Here is a 12,634-nt window from a genome sequence, read left to right as displayed (position 1 = left end):
TGATCTTGTTTGTTAGTCCCCCCCCCCCCCTCCTCCCTCCCCAAGAAGCCTAAATCAGAGGCGGGGGTATATCATGTTTATTTTATCATCACACAATTAAATTTAATAAACTATCTCCCTATGTTTAGTCACAAGCATAGTGAATAACCTAACTCGGGCATCCCAAACTGTAACGATGATGGGTAGGCGATACCTGCACATTCTAAAGAAATGACCTAAGTGCCAGAACTTCCACTCTGTAGTAGAGGAAAAAATAAGGTCTGCTAGCTGGGAAATATTCAAAAGACTAAAAATTCTCCTTGTATAATAAAAACCACTTCCAACTGCCTTGGGTACTCATTATCACCCTTTGGAAACCAGAAACAGTCTGACAAGAGGCAGCTGTACTCAAACCTGGAGACTCAAATTGTAATTATTGAGTTGTCACTGGCCAACCCAAATGTCCAGATTATGCAGAGCACAACAGCTACAATTCTACAAGTGACGTATCCATGTTTGAAGCAAAGACATGCTGGAATGTTAATTGGCTCCTGTCTAAATCAGCCCTGTATGTATGTGAGATAGGAACCTTAGATTGTAAGCTCCTTGAAGGCAGGGACAGATGTGAATGTGCAATTATGTAAAGCGCTGTGATAATTGTCGCTGCTATATAAATACCTGCAATAAAAAAATAGTAAGTTTAATTAACAATCAGATTCTATTATCACTCAAGGATGCTGGCATTGTAATACCCTTGTGTCTGTCCCTTGCTGAGATCACATTTATTGTTTTACAGCAGGGGTAGCCAGACTCTAGCCCTCCAGCTGTGGTGAAACTACAAATCCCATGATGCCTTGGCCTCCGGGAGCCATATCTGTGGCTGTCAGAATCTTGCAATGCCTCATGGGGATTGTAGTTGCACCACAGCTGGAGGGCCGGAGTTTGGCTACCCATGTTTTACAGTATATTTGTACTGGTGTGTGTGTGTGTGTGTGTGTGTGTGTGTGTGTGTAAAGCAACTGAATGCCATGTGTATGGTGTACAATTTACACCATGCACATGGCATACAGTTCCTTTACTCAGCTCTGTAAGTCTAGAACACAATGAGGAGATCTTACCTTGGGAATGAAATGAAGCCATAAAGTGGTGTCCAGTCAACACCAAATAAATGCTTACATTTCTGGACAGTCAAATGAACAAATAGCACCACCTAGCCTGCATATTACATGTTGGTTTATAATGGCTGATCTGGCATCCTACATCCACTTTACTATGCTTCTGACTGAAGATAAAGCAGGTCAGTGCTGGGATTTCCCTCTAAACCTCCAAAATCAGTGGATGCCTGCCACATTCAGCTTATTTTCTGATACTTGCTGTCTTTCTAATAATCAGGGATATGAGTCACAGTTGTGACAGCAGCTGGAAAACCTATTCACAGGACTGCAGTAAAAGAATTGTTCCTGAGAAACACAGATGTTTACTGAGCAGTGAGCACATTACACCTTAGCACAGTGCATATCGTAAATCCTAACACACTGCTTCTCCTGGATCTCACTTACTATGGGTAATTATAAACCAATCTGTAAATGCTGCAAACACATGGAATGTCAATGATAATAGTACATGTGATATATTAATTCACTTTAATATAGCACTATAGGGGACCTTCAGAGACTATACCAGTTCTTTCCAAGCACAGCCCTTTACAGCCTGTAGAAAGCATCCCAATTAATAGTGGATTGGAAGAAAAAAAGGATTTGCTGAGGATCTGAGCCTCTAGAAATGGCAGATCATTTTCTACTGTCTGGGGAATCTTTATTATCAGACATGATAGAGCGCTCTCTTACATCTGAAAAAATGAAACACACATAGCAATAAAGTGAAAACTAGTACTGGTGGCAACAGAGATATAGAGGGCACTACATTTGTGCACACAAGGGAACCCTCTACAGGTCTGATCAAAGTTCAACAACATTAACGGTGCCCATACACTTTACAACCCTCGCAAGACTTTTGTCTTGCGAGGGTTGTAAAGTAATTTTAAAAAGTACGATCTGCCCATCTTGGACAGGCAGATCGTACTGGCGATCATCGCAAGCCCGCCCCCATGAGGGGCGGGCTTCCGATGACCGCAATGCTGAACGGGCAGTGTGCGCGTGCGCACACCGGCCCGTTCGGCAGTTGTCTCTCGATCATGTTAAAAACCAGCCGAAAATTTTCGGCTGGTTTTCCAACATGCTCGAAATACAAAAGTTGTGCGACCGTACATTAGAAACGCTAACACGCCTTCCATACACTGCACGATTCTCTTATGATTGCGGGATTTCCCGCGATTCTCGTACGATAATCGTGCAGTGTATGGGCACCTTAAGAGATAATCTGATTTACAATTAAGCCAAATTGTCTTCAATTTGAATAGAGTAGGTCGGGGATCAATCCAGGAGTGGGGCCATACTTCAAGTGTTTAAAATGTATTTTGTCTAAATAACTCAAATAAAGCAGATATAGACACCTGATCCTTGGTCAGTGCTCACCTCTCTGCCCCTCCGCTCCTGCTACAAAATGTCCCTCTGCGTCCTCACGTCTAATGCAGATCTATCTAATGCAGCCTGCATAAGACATGATGACGTCAGCAGTCCAGGGGGACTGGCTGGAGTCCAGGGGGAGAGGAGGCTGCAGGGAACGAGCTAGCAGCCAGGAGGGAACCAGAATTAGGTAAGTAAATCTGCTTTTTTTTCAGCCGCTAGACCAAATTGAGCACCTATCCCTTGCAGTGCTTTCGTCAAAGTTAAAATGTAGCCCCACACTCCAGGGATCCCAACCTGAAAGAAGCCATTTCAGGGAGGTGTCCTTCTCATTTCAGGGAGGTGCCCTCTACGCCCCCCCCATCCGCGGAGGGGGGTTAGGGAGGCTGGGAGAGAGCACCCCCCTGAAATGATGGCAGATAGCAAAGAAGCTATTGCTTCCTGTGCTATCTGCAGGTTTTTTTTTCTGATTTTGTTTTTAGTATTCTGATAGTTGCAGTCGTCAGAATATAAAAAAAAGGCATAAGATTGCATAGCTAGATTCCTATTGGCTATTGCACTTTGCAATAGCCAATAGCAAACTAGCTATTGCACCCGCCCTAGAAAAATTCAGGTCCCCCTCTGCTGATCGACAGCAGCAGTGGGCAGGTACATTACCTAGTTTGCTATTGGCTATATAGCCAATAGGAATCTAGCTATGGATTCGTATGCCTTTTTGTTTCTTTTCTGACTGACGGTCGGGCCGCGGCTCCCGACGTCAGAAAAGGAAAACAAAACGATCGCGGGGAAAGGTTTATCTGCTCGATCGAGCAGATAAACCTTTCCGGAAGGAAGTGTTTCTCTCCCGGGCGGCCAGGAGCCGCTATCCAATAGCGGGAGACTCCCGGAGCGTCCGGGAGAGTTGGGATGTCTGCACACTCTCAAACAAAGTCAGATGTCAGAATTTACAATAGCTGCATTTAAAAATACTATGAAATGATAAGTGCACTTTAAAACAAAGCGCACTTATCCCTTTTGCCCCTTTACCCTGTCCTAAGCTAACCCTAAGGCCCCGTTCACATGTAGCGACTTATCGAGCGATTTCCGCCGCGATATCGCGCATTTTTGCCGCACGATATCGCGAGAAGTCGCCGGCTAATGATAGTCAATGGAGCTGTCTTAGCTCCATGTCGCTCGTCGCGGTCGCAAGTCGCTTCTACCAGACCCTTTTTTCGGCGGATTTTGCGCGATTTTGTTTTTTTTCTATGGAGCCCGATGGAGAAGGTCGCGCTACCGTCGCTGGCTCGTCTCTGGAACGTCTCCCCGAAAGTCGCGCTATCCCGGCCGCTGCAAAGGTATGTCGCTACATGTGAACGGGGTCTAAGATGAAAGTAGTCTATGGAGCTGTCATGTGCAGGCATGGCCAGAATGTACATCCAGCCACTTGCTGTGCTGGATATAAACAAATACCGGAGGCCAGGGCCACAAGATCAAGGTGGGTATGCATCTGTGGAGGGGGAGAGTGTGCTAGGCTAGATGAGGGCAAACGGACAAAAGGGATAAGTGCCTTCTTTTAAAGAGCGCTTATCCTGCAACACTTTAATACATTTTTTACATCTGCCCGGAGTTCAGATTTAATATTATTATCATAATAGTTCATATCAGCTGTCAAAGACAAATTCACTTGTCTTGGGCAGATCTTCCATTCTCTTCCGGGTCTCATTCGCACTAAAAAATCACTATACATGTATACCTAAATTAAAAATGTCACAATCTAATGCTCATATTATAGAAGAATGGGGAAGAATTCTTACTATGACACCCAGCGACTCCTATGCAGAGCGTTTTACACACGTCTTTCTTTGAACATTTTTTGCGCGTTTTAAGTTGTGTATTTTTTTTAGCAGATTTTGGCACATTCATGTCAATGAGCAAAACGCACGCAAAGATTCGCAACACACATTTTTCAAGCATTTTCTATTGAGACTATGGTACAAAAGGCACTGAAATCAGTCCCAAAGTAGCTCATGTAGTATTTCGGGCAACAGGCGTATTTCTGCCTGTGACAAAACGCTGACATGTGCACTGGGGTCATAAACATGAATGGGATTCCTAGTGTTGAGCTGTTTGTACCACTGATTTACGAGCGACAAACAGCTTAGGTGTGAAGGGGGCCTTATGTAGGAACACAATAAAAGCAGCAGCAGCCTGTCTTTTTTTTAGAACCTACAAAATACTGTATGTCCCTGTTCTGGAGTTCACACTTCCACCTGCTGGTAAAATATGGTGTTGCAGTTCCACATAATGAAATTCTTTGGAAATGCAGCATATTATTGCATGGGGATAATGTTTAGTACATCGAGTACAGATTCTTATCTGGTTTTGGTTGGTTCTTTAAATTCCTACCTGGAAGACTTCAGGGATGTCCACAGGGACATAAGGATAGGGACTTGGTTGAGCTGTAACCGAATGTCTCCTCATTTCTGAAGTCTTGCTTGACTCACTTGAAACACATAATTGATATGGACTCTGTTCCACCTGGTAAGGCTGCAGTTTGCTGCTAGGTACATATCCACGGGATGCTGTCACAGACAAAAAATAAACAAGAGAATTGATTAAATGAGCTCATCGTGCTTGATAAAAGTAGACTGTATATGCCTGATTATCATATTTTACAATCCCTGCCAAATGTTCTAGTTTGTTCCAATCCCTTTCACTTTTTGGGCCATCTTGGTCGGCATGAAACTGTGAAGAACAATATAAGGTTTTCATGATAGTGGTCCTTAGCATTAACAAAATTTGCTCCAGCTATGAATGAGTAAATAGTGTCAATGTAAAAAAGATAATAATCCTTTGGGATCTTTATAGTCATACTTTCCTGGTTTACTTAATGGGATAAAACGTAGTAGGTATGAATGTGTAAATAGTGTCAATATAAAAAAGATAATAATCCTTTGGGATCTTTATAGTCATACTTTCCTGGTTTACTTAATGGGATAAAACGTAGTAGGTATGAATGTGTAAATAGTGTCAATATAAAAAAGATAATAATCCTTTGGGATCTTTATAGTCATACTTTCCTGGTTTACTTAATGGGATAAAACGTAGTAGGTATGAATGTGTAAATAGTGTCAATATAAAAAAGATAATAATCCTTTGGGATCTTTATAGTCATACCTTTCTGGTTTACCTAATGGGATAAAAGTTTGTAAACATTTGTCTCATCCCCAGATTCACAGCCATGGAAATGAGAAAATACACATCAGAAGTCAGTCCAACTCGTTTGATATGCTGAACACAATTAACTATTAAATTTATTTCCTATTACTTCAATTATTGTTAACACTTAATTGTTGACCAAATACAGCACCTGGTTATTGCAAATTCTACTAATATCCATCAGTTCTACATATTGAATTGTCAGTGTTGCATATACAGTATACGGGCTATGTAACAGATGCCCCTGACGTGTGTTTATGTTTGTATGTGCATATATGTGGGGATGGGGTGGGTGCTTTAATATGTTTTGAGGGTCATTTTTAATAAACGCAAAACGTTTTAAAACTTTTTCTATTTTAATTAAAAAGTGACACTGAGCCTAAATCTTAAAAATGTATTCAAGTACCTTAACTAATAACCAAAATCTTTTTCCTCATGGTCCCTGTATGTGTTGCAGAGTAGCCACAGCTTTAAAGTTAAGCTCCTGAGTTTAGTTTTACTTTAACTTTATTGATATCACATGGGGATGATAAACCCCCTGTGTGATAGCATAGTACAAGTGACAGGTTCTCTTTAAGGGGACATCAGAGGTCTGATAGACCCCTAATGTCACTTTTCACTCCTTTGAAGCTAATTGAGTACAGATTTTGCTCAATTAGCTTTATCCCTGAACACAAAGGCAGGGAAATAAAAGTGCTAAAACCGGAAGAGATCACAGCTGGTTGCTTCCAGGTTCATTCTTCACACAGGGGAGAACAGCATACAGATGCTAGCTCATGTCCCTCCACTCTCCATCCTAATACCCGCCAAACAAGTCTCAGGCACACAGGAGGGACAGGTAATCCCGTGACACATAGTGGGAAGGATTCCTGTTGCAAGAATGACAGGTGTATTTTAATAACTTCTGCTGCTCAGGCTATACAAAACAATGAAACCGCAGATTCTTGCCTCTGGAATTCACATATAGACCTAATCGCAAGTGTGACTGGGGCCTTTGTGTTTGTTCTTAGGGTAAGAAGTAACACTCTATTGAGTTATGATCATTTATCTACTTTGGTCAGTCACTGAGGGTTTTATTCCAGTGTCGTGTGCTAATAACATATATTATTCCAGTGTCGTGAGATTAAATATTTGAGAGAAAGTTTCTATAGGATCTTCCCTCACAGGCTTTTGCCTGGAGAGAATATCACCCTAGAGAAAAGGCTGTCTCTGGGCCGGCAAAATCAGGAACATGGCTGCCTGTCTGGAGTATCTTCAGAAGAATCTGATATGCTGACGAATATCCAGGAAAGCTTGGGATGTTGCTGCTGAATGGGCATTGCATAGGGACCTCATCAGCTCTTTGGCTGTGGCTACCTGTGGCTACTTTACTAAGGTCAGAGGACCAATTCCTTCTGGAGAGCTGCTACTGAAGAAACAAAGGGCACCAATAGAAGTACTTAAATGATCTGACTGGGAGGCAGTTACCAAAGAATCTAGGGCCCACAATTGTTGCTTGTAAAGGTTCCATTTGTGACTGGGAGGCTGCTACTGAAACATTAGGGCCACCATCAACTTTGATATCACTAGGAGGCTGCTACCCAAGAAATTATGGCCACCATCCATTTTTGCTGCTGACATAAGAAGACCTACGATATTTTGCTGTTTTGGGGTATCCTGTTCCCCTAACTCTCACAAGCTTTTGAACAAACAACAAAAAGACAATCATTGGTGTTTCATTGTATTTTCCAGTATGTATTTTCCAAAGGTCCAGTATGGGGTGGGTACCCCACAAGAGTGTGGAAGGAGACCAGCAGTTCATGTGCGGGTAGTGCTACAGTATCTCAACTGTTTTAGCTATTTTATCCATATAAGATAAGCTATTGTCTGTCATGTATTCCTATCATAAAGATTTTTCTGCCCCCTGTTCCATTCTGCCCACCTCTGGGTAAGTATAAATCTGTGGAGGGGAGGGAGGACTCTGAAATGTTTTTATGAAAGTGCACTTATTCTTCAATTATAAAAATACTATTCAGGGCTTCATTGTTGCTTTTTTTTCTAGGGATATAAAAAGTGACCATGCTGACATTGTGGGCACACTGACATTCCTCTCACACATAGCACTTACTCTGACCTTCATTTCTGGCTCACAAATTAGGCTCCAGTGCCAGATCTGCCTGACCTTCTCTGCCTGCTCTTTGTGTCATCTGACAGATATCTGTGAGGGGCAGGTAGCCACAAACAGCGGTATAAAAATACACTTGAAAAGAACTATGTGATAAAAAGGTAAAAATGCCTGCTTATTTTCTTCAAAATTCAAAGGTATACACCATATGTGGCATAAGCCAAGGAAATTATATATGGATCTTTTCCTATCAACTTGAAAATGAAAAATGGAGGTCAGCCAAAATACCGAGAATAATTAGTCTGTAAATATACATTTGAGAGATAGTCACCAGTCAGCAGCTTTTAACAACGAACACAAACATTTAAACCATTGCTCAAGCAGTACTCACAATGTACATATTCTGGGTTTAACAATCCTCAACATTCTTCACTCCATTCTCAAAAGAACAGCATTTACTTTAAAATGGGGTTTACACAGCTCTGCCAAACAGCACAGCTGTGTGTGACAGGAGGAGAAACCTAAGTTCCTCTGCTGCAGTTAAGTAGGTCTCTTCTTTCCGCCAGCCTGTGACTGGACAGTGAAAGGTGGAGTAGCATACTGCTACTTGCATATTTGGATGCATAGAGCTCAACCCTCTGTCACTCTACTTTCTTGTTAGCATATGATCACCGCAGCACAGCTGATTAGGTCCTTGTGCTGCTAATACCTCTCTAAGTATGAGCTCTACTGTATAGTGGCTTGTATAAAGTCAAATTTCTGTATTTATACTATGGCCTCATTCACACTGTGTTAACTCGGGCCGTACACATCCGTGTGGCGTGCAGACCCATATCGGACCATTCCCGGGAGGGACAGGTGCTGCGTGCGATTGCATGCAGCAGCCTGTTCTTCCCTATGGGAGGACGCTGCCGTACGCACACCGGAACCGCACATCCGTGTGGGTCCGGGGGTCCATATTTGGATGCAGACAGGATGGATCCTGTCTGTGTCCAAGCATGGACACCCAGATGTGCAGCGTACCGCCACGTCCTCCCATTGGGAAGAACAGGCTGCTGCGTGCAGTCATACGGCCCAGATACATGCGTGCACGCTGCACAGACATGTATGGGCCCAGTTAATGCAGTGTGAATGAGGCCTACTTGTATTTAAAAAAAGACCTTTAAAGCAGAACTATGAGATGAGTGATTTCCACTCACCTCATAGTTCTAAGCCGACCTGTGACAATGAGACTGTCACAGGTCGGCTCAGTAGATCGGGAGGTGAGGGAACACATACCGGGTTCCCTCACCTCTCGATCCTGTCACGCATCTCTGCCGTGACAGGGGGAGGGGCTGGATTCCCCGCTCTGATATGCCAGCGCTGACTGGCGGAACGGACGGGGGAGGGGGCGGGTACAGCTGGCTCTGCCTCTAGATAGGCAGAGCCAGCTGTCACTCACGCAGCTGGGCGGATCCCGTCATCTACGTCGGGATCCGCTCCAGGTGCGGCGTCTCAGTATACCGCGAGCTGTAGCTCGCGGTATACTGAGCTTAGGGTAACGGGAGGACGCTAGTTTGTGTCCTCCCGTTACCCTAAGGAGAACTATGGGGAAAAACACTGACCCCATAGTTCTCCTTTAAGTATGTGTTACTGAATACCGAGATGCATTAAACTGACACTAAACTCAGGAGTTAAACCTTCTCCAAGCTCACTCCCGTGATAGACATTAATTTCAAATCTATTAAATCCATAACGAGATTGAGCTTGGAGCGGTGGCTACTTTACAACACACACAGGGACCGTGGAGAACAAAAGTAGCCACCCTCCAGAAAGAAAGATAGGGTGAGCAGGAATTCAGAGATTATTTGAGGATCTACAGCAGCGGTTCTTAACCTGTGGGTTGCAACCGAAAACAGGATAGGGAGCTGGGAGCAGAGCAGAGAACGGATGTTCTCTGCTCTACTCTGTGTTAACACTGAGACGGGAATGCTGCACTCGTAGCCTTCCCATCTCAGTTGTCACAGGAGTTCCAACACAATGCTGTGCTAGTAGATAATAAGATGGAGGGAGCATGGAGCTGGCTTTCTTTCCAATCAGGTAGCCAGACAATGGGTACGTATAATTCCTGGTTTCTGTTGGAATTTGTTGCTGGACAGGGCTACACACTCCTGAGGTTTTTCTGATGTTTCATTTTTGTGCTTCATCAGATAAGTTGTTGTGTACCTGAAATAATCATCAATGAAAGTCAGTAGATATCTGTTCCCGCCTGATGTGGGAGTTTTCATTGGTCCGCACACATCACTGTCTATGAGCTCCATCGGTTGGGTATCTTCTGATAAGCCTATCTTTTTTAACGTCTTTTATGACTTCTGGGTTTCGTTGCCCTAGTCGTCTGTGCCATAGATGGATACATTTGTTGTGCGGATTATGAGTGGCTGTCTTGACCTATTCATCTGCGGTGATGAGACTGTATAGGTGTTCATCCAAATTCCCTTTTGCGAGCATTTCCTTATTGTTTCGGATTGTACATTCATCACCTCGGAATTGAACTGTGAGACCGTTATTAGCAAGGGTTGTCACTGATAGAAGGCTTCCTTCTAGGTCTGGAGCATACGGTACATTTTTGAGGAGGATTTCAATAATCCTTGACCTTTACCTTCTGCAGTAATACTTTTCCCCTTTGCTAGTAAAACTTTGTCATTTGCACTGAAATCCATTTATGTGAAGAAGGTCTCATCACTAGTCATGTGACTCGTTGCACCATCAATTCACCATCCACGTGTTATACTGCTCTGAGTCACTTTAAAGGTAGCACTCCATGATGTGCCTGCAGTTTCCTTTGTAGTTGCCTTAGCTCTTTCACTTGTAGGTGCCTCTCACTTTCTCTGCTCGGCTTTCCAGACTGAACAGTCCTTCAGGTGACCAGTCTTTTTACAGCAAAAACATGCTCTGCTTTTTATGTTTTGCTTTGTGCTCTCATGCACCTTAAGCGCTTTCTAGTTTTCTTCATTGTGCATATTTTCTTTCCTTATTTTCCTTTGCTGTATTCTAGTGTTAATTTCTGCTCAGGTCTGGTTTCTAAAGCGTTAATAAGAGCACTGTATGACTCTGAAAGGCTGCATAACAGTAATGCTACCATGTCGTTATCCTTAATTTCCTTTCCAATTGCACGTAGCTGTTCTATGATTTCCAGCTTGGCATTCACATGTTCACACATTCCCTGACCTTTCTCTAGCCTCATCTTATATAGCCTGCGTAGCAGATATAGTTTACTGTTTAGGTTGGAAAGCTCATGCAGTTTCTGCAATGCAGTCCACATACATTTAGGGCGCCTTCACACCAAGCGTGGAGCAGGTGCAGAGCAGAGCAGGTGCAGACCGGATCAAAACTGCGTCCAATGTATTCCTATTGTATTTTTTAGCTCCAGTTCACATCGCAGCGTGCAGATCCAGAGCAGGTAAAAAAATCTGCTCTGGATCTGCAAACACATCGAAAATGCATGCAAATGCCTAGAACGCACTGAAGGCCCATGTTAAACTTAAAAATTGTATTTCTTTTTTTTAGCCAAAAACGCGTCAAAAACGCATCTAAAAGACTAGCGTGCGTGTGCAGAAACCTGACCGGATCTGCTCTGCATTTGGTGTGAACAAGGCCTTAGCTGTATTTTTTTTTCTCATGTGGATGAGCTAGTCATCTCCCACTAGCAGACTTATAATTGCTTTTGTTTGCCTTTTCTTATGGTCCAATTCCCCTGCGGGTCCATTACTGGGTCTGTCTGTATTCAGTACTTACCAGAAGTCAGGGCTCAAAATTTCCACTCGCCCCCTCGCAATTTGCAAGTAAAAATTGCGTGGGGGCGAGTGGAAATGAAGCCATTGAGTCAGACACTCAGTCATGGATCGAGTGCCCAACTCCCGGAGGGATCTCAAATGACTTGCCCGTATGCTGCTGCTCACAGCCGTCTACCTTCCCATATTAAAGATGGCAGCCATCTTTACTAAGGTCTGTTCTTATTTCCTGCTGACAGCGTAACTTCCAGTCTGCGCGCGGAGGATTTTGGGAGCTGTAGTTTCACTTTTACAGAGCCGTGACAGCAGTGGGTGAGTGTGTCACACAGAGGGTAGTCGGTTAGGTTTTATTGCTGCTGTGTGTCCCGTGGTCTGTCCCAGTGTTCTATCATTCCATCTGACCCGTACCTTTAACCCAATCCGATAAAGTCACGGGTCCGATGGAATGATAGAACACCGTAACTGCGCAGACGTCACAATACAGGGGAAGCCCTGGGGTGGACTGGCAGACCACGGGAGGGGCCCCAGCAGCTTGCGGTGCCGCGGGTCCCCTTCATGCAGCCTGAGCTGCAATAACTATGCATGGGACCTAGCTTAATCTCGTGTCAGGCCCCAGCAGGTAATTGAGGGGGACATAGAGATGGGTCAGGGTGCCGTGTGTGTGTTGTGGGTGTATATGTATGTGTGATGCTCTGTGTGTTGTCCTGTGGCTGTATGTGTAATGTCCTCTGCGTTGTACTGTGGCTGTATATGTAATATCCTGTGTGTTGTGCTGTGGCTGTATGTGTAATGTCCTGTGCGTTGTGCTCTGGCTGTATGTGTAATGTCCAGTGGGTTGTGCTGTGGCTGTATGTGTAATGCTCAGTGCATTGTGCTGTGGCTGTATTTGTAATGTTCTGTGCGTTGTGCTGTGGCTGTATGTGTAATGTTCTGTGCGTTGTGCTGTGGCTGTGTGTATAATGTTCTGTGCGTTGTGCTGTGGCTGTATGTGTAATGTTCTGTGCGTTGTGCTGTGACTGTATGTGTAATGTCCTGTGCGTTGTGCTGTGGCTGTATGT

At 43.9% G+C, this 12,634-nt stretch overlaps 1 protein-coding gene across 1 annotated transcript in view; it reads right to left on the bottom strand.

Annotated features, from left to right (window-relative positions):
- Nucleotides 1-12,634, bottom strand: part of ARHGEF37 (Rho guanine nucleotide exchange factor 37) — a 55,932-nt gene that overhangs the window by 13,675 nt on the left and 29,623 nt on the right. Inside the window, exon 12 of the mRNA XM_018553042.1 lies at nt 4,890-5,065. Coding sequence (XP_018408544.1) covers nt 4,890-5,065 — 176 coding nt within the window. The remainder of the gene's footprint in view (nt 1-4,889; nt 5,066-12,634) is intronic.

Source organism: Nanorana parkeri, unplaced genomic scaffold (genome assembly GCF_000935625.1).
Source record: "Nanorana parkeri isolate BGI_ZX_2015 unplaced genomic scaffold, ASM93562v1 scaffold107, whole genome shotgun sequence".
NCBI lineage: Eukaryota > Metazoa > Chordata > Amphibia > Anura > Dicroglossidae > Nanorana > Nanorana parkeri.
The sequence above is the reverse complement of the archived record's forward strand: the minus strand, read 5'-3'. Positions and strand labels throughout refer to the sequence as shown.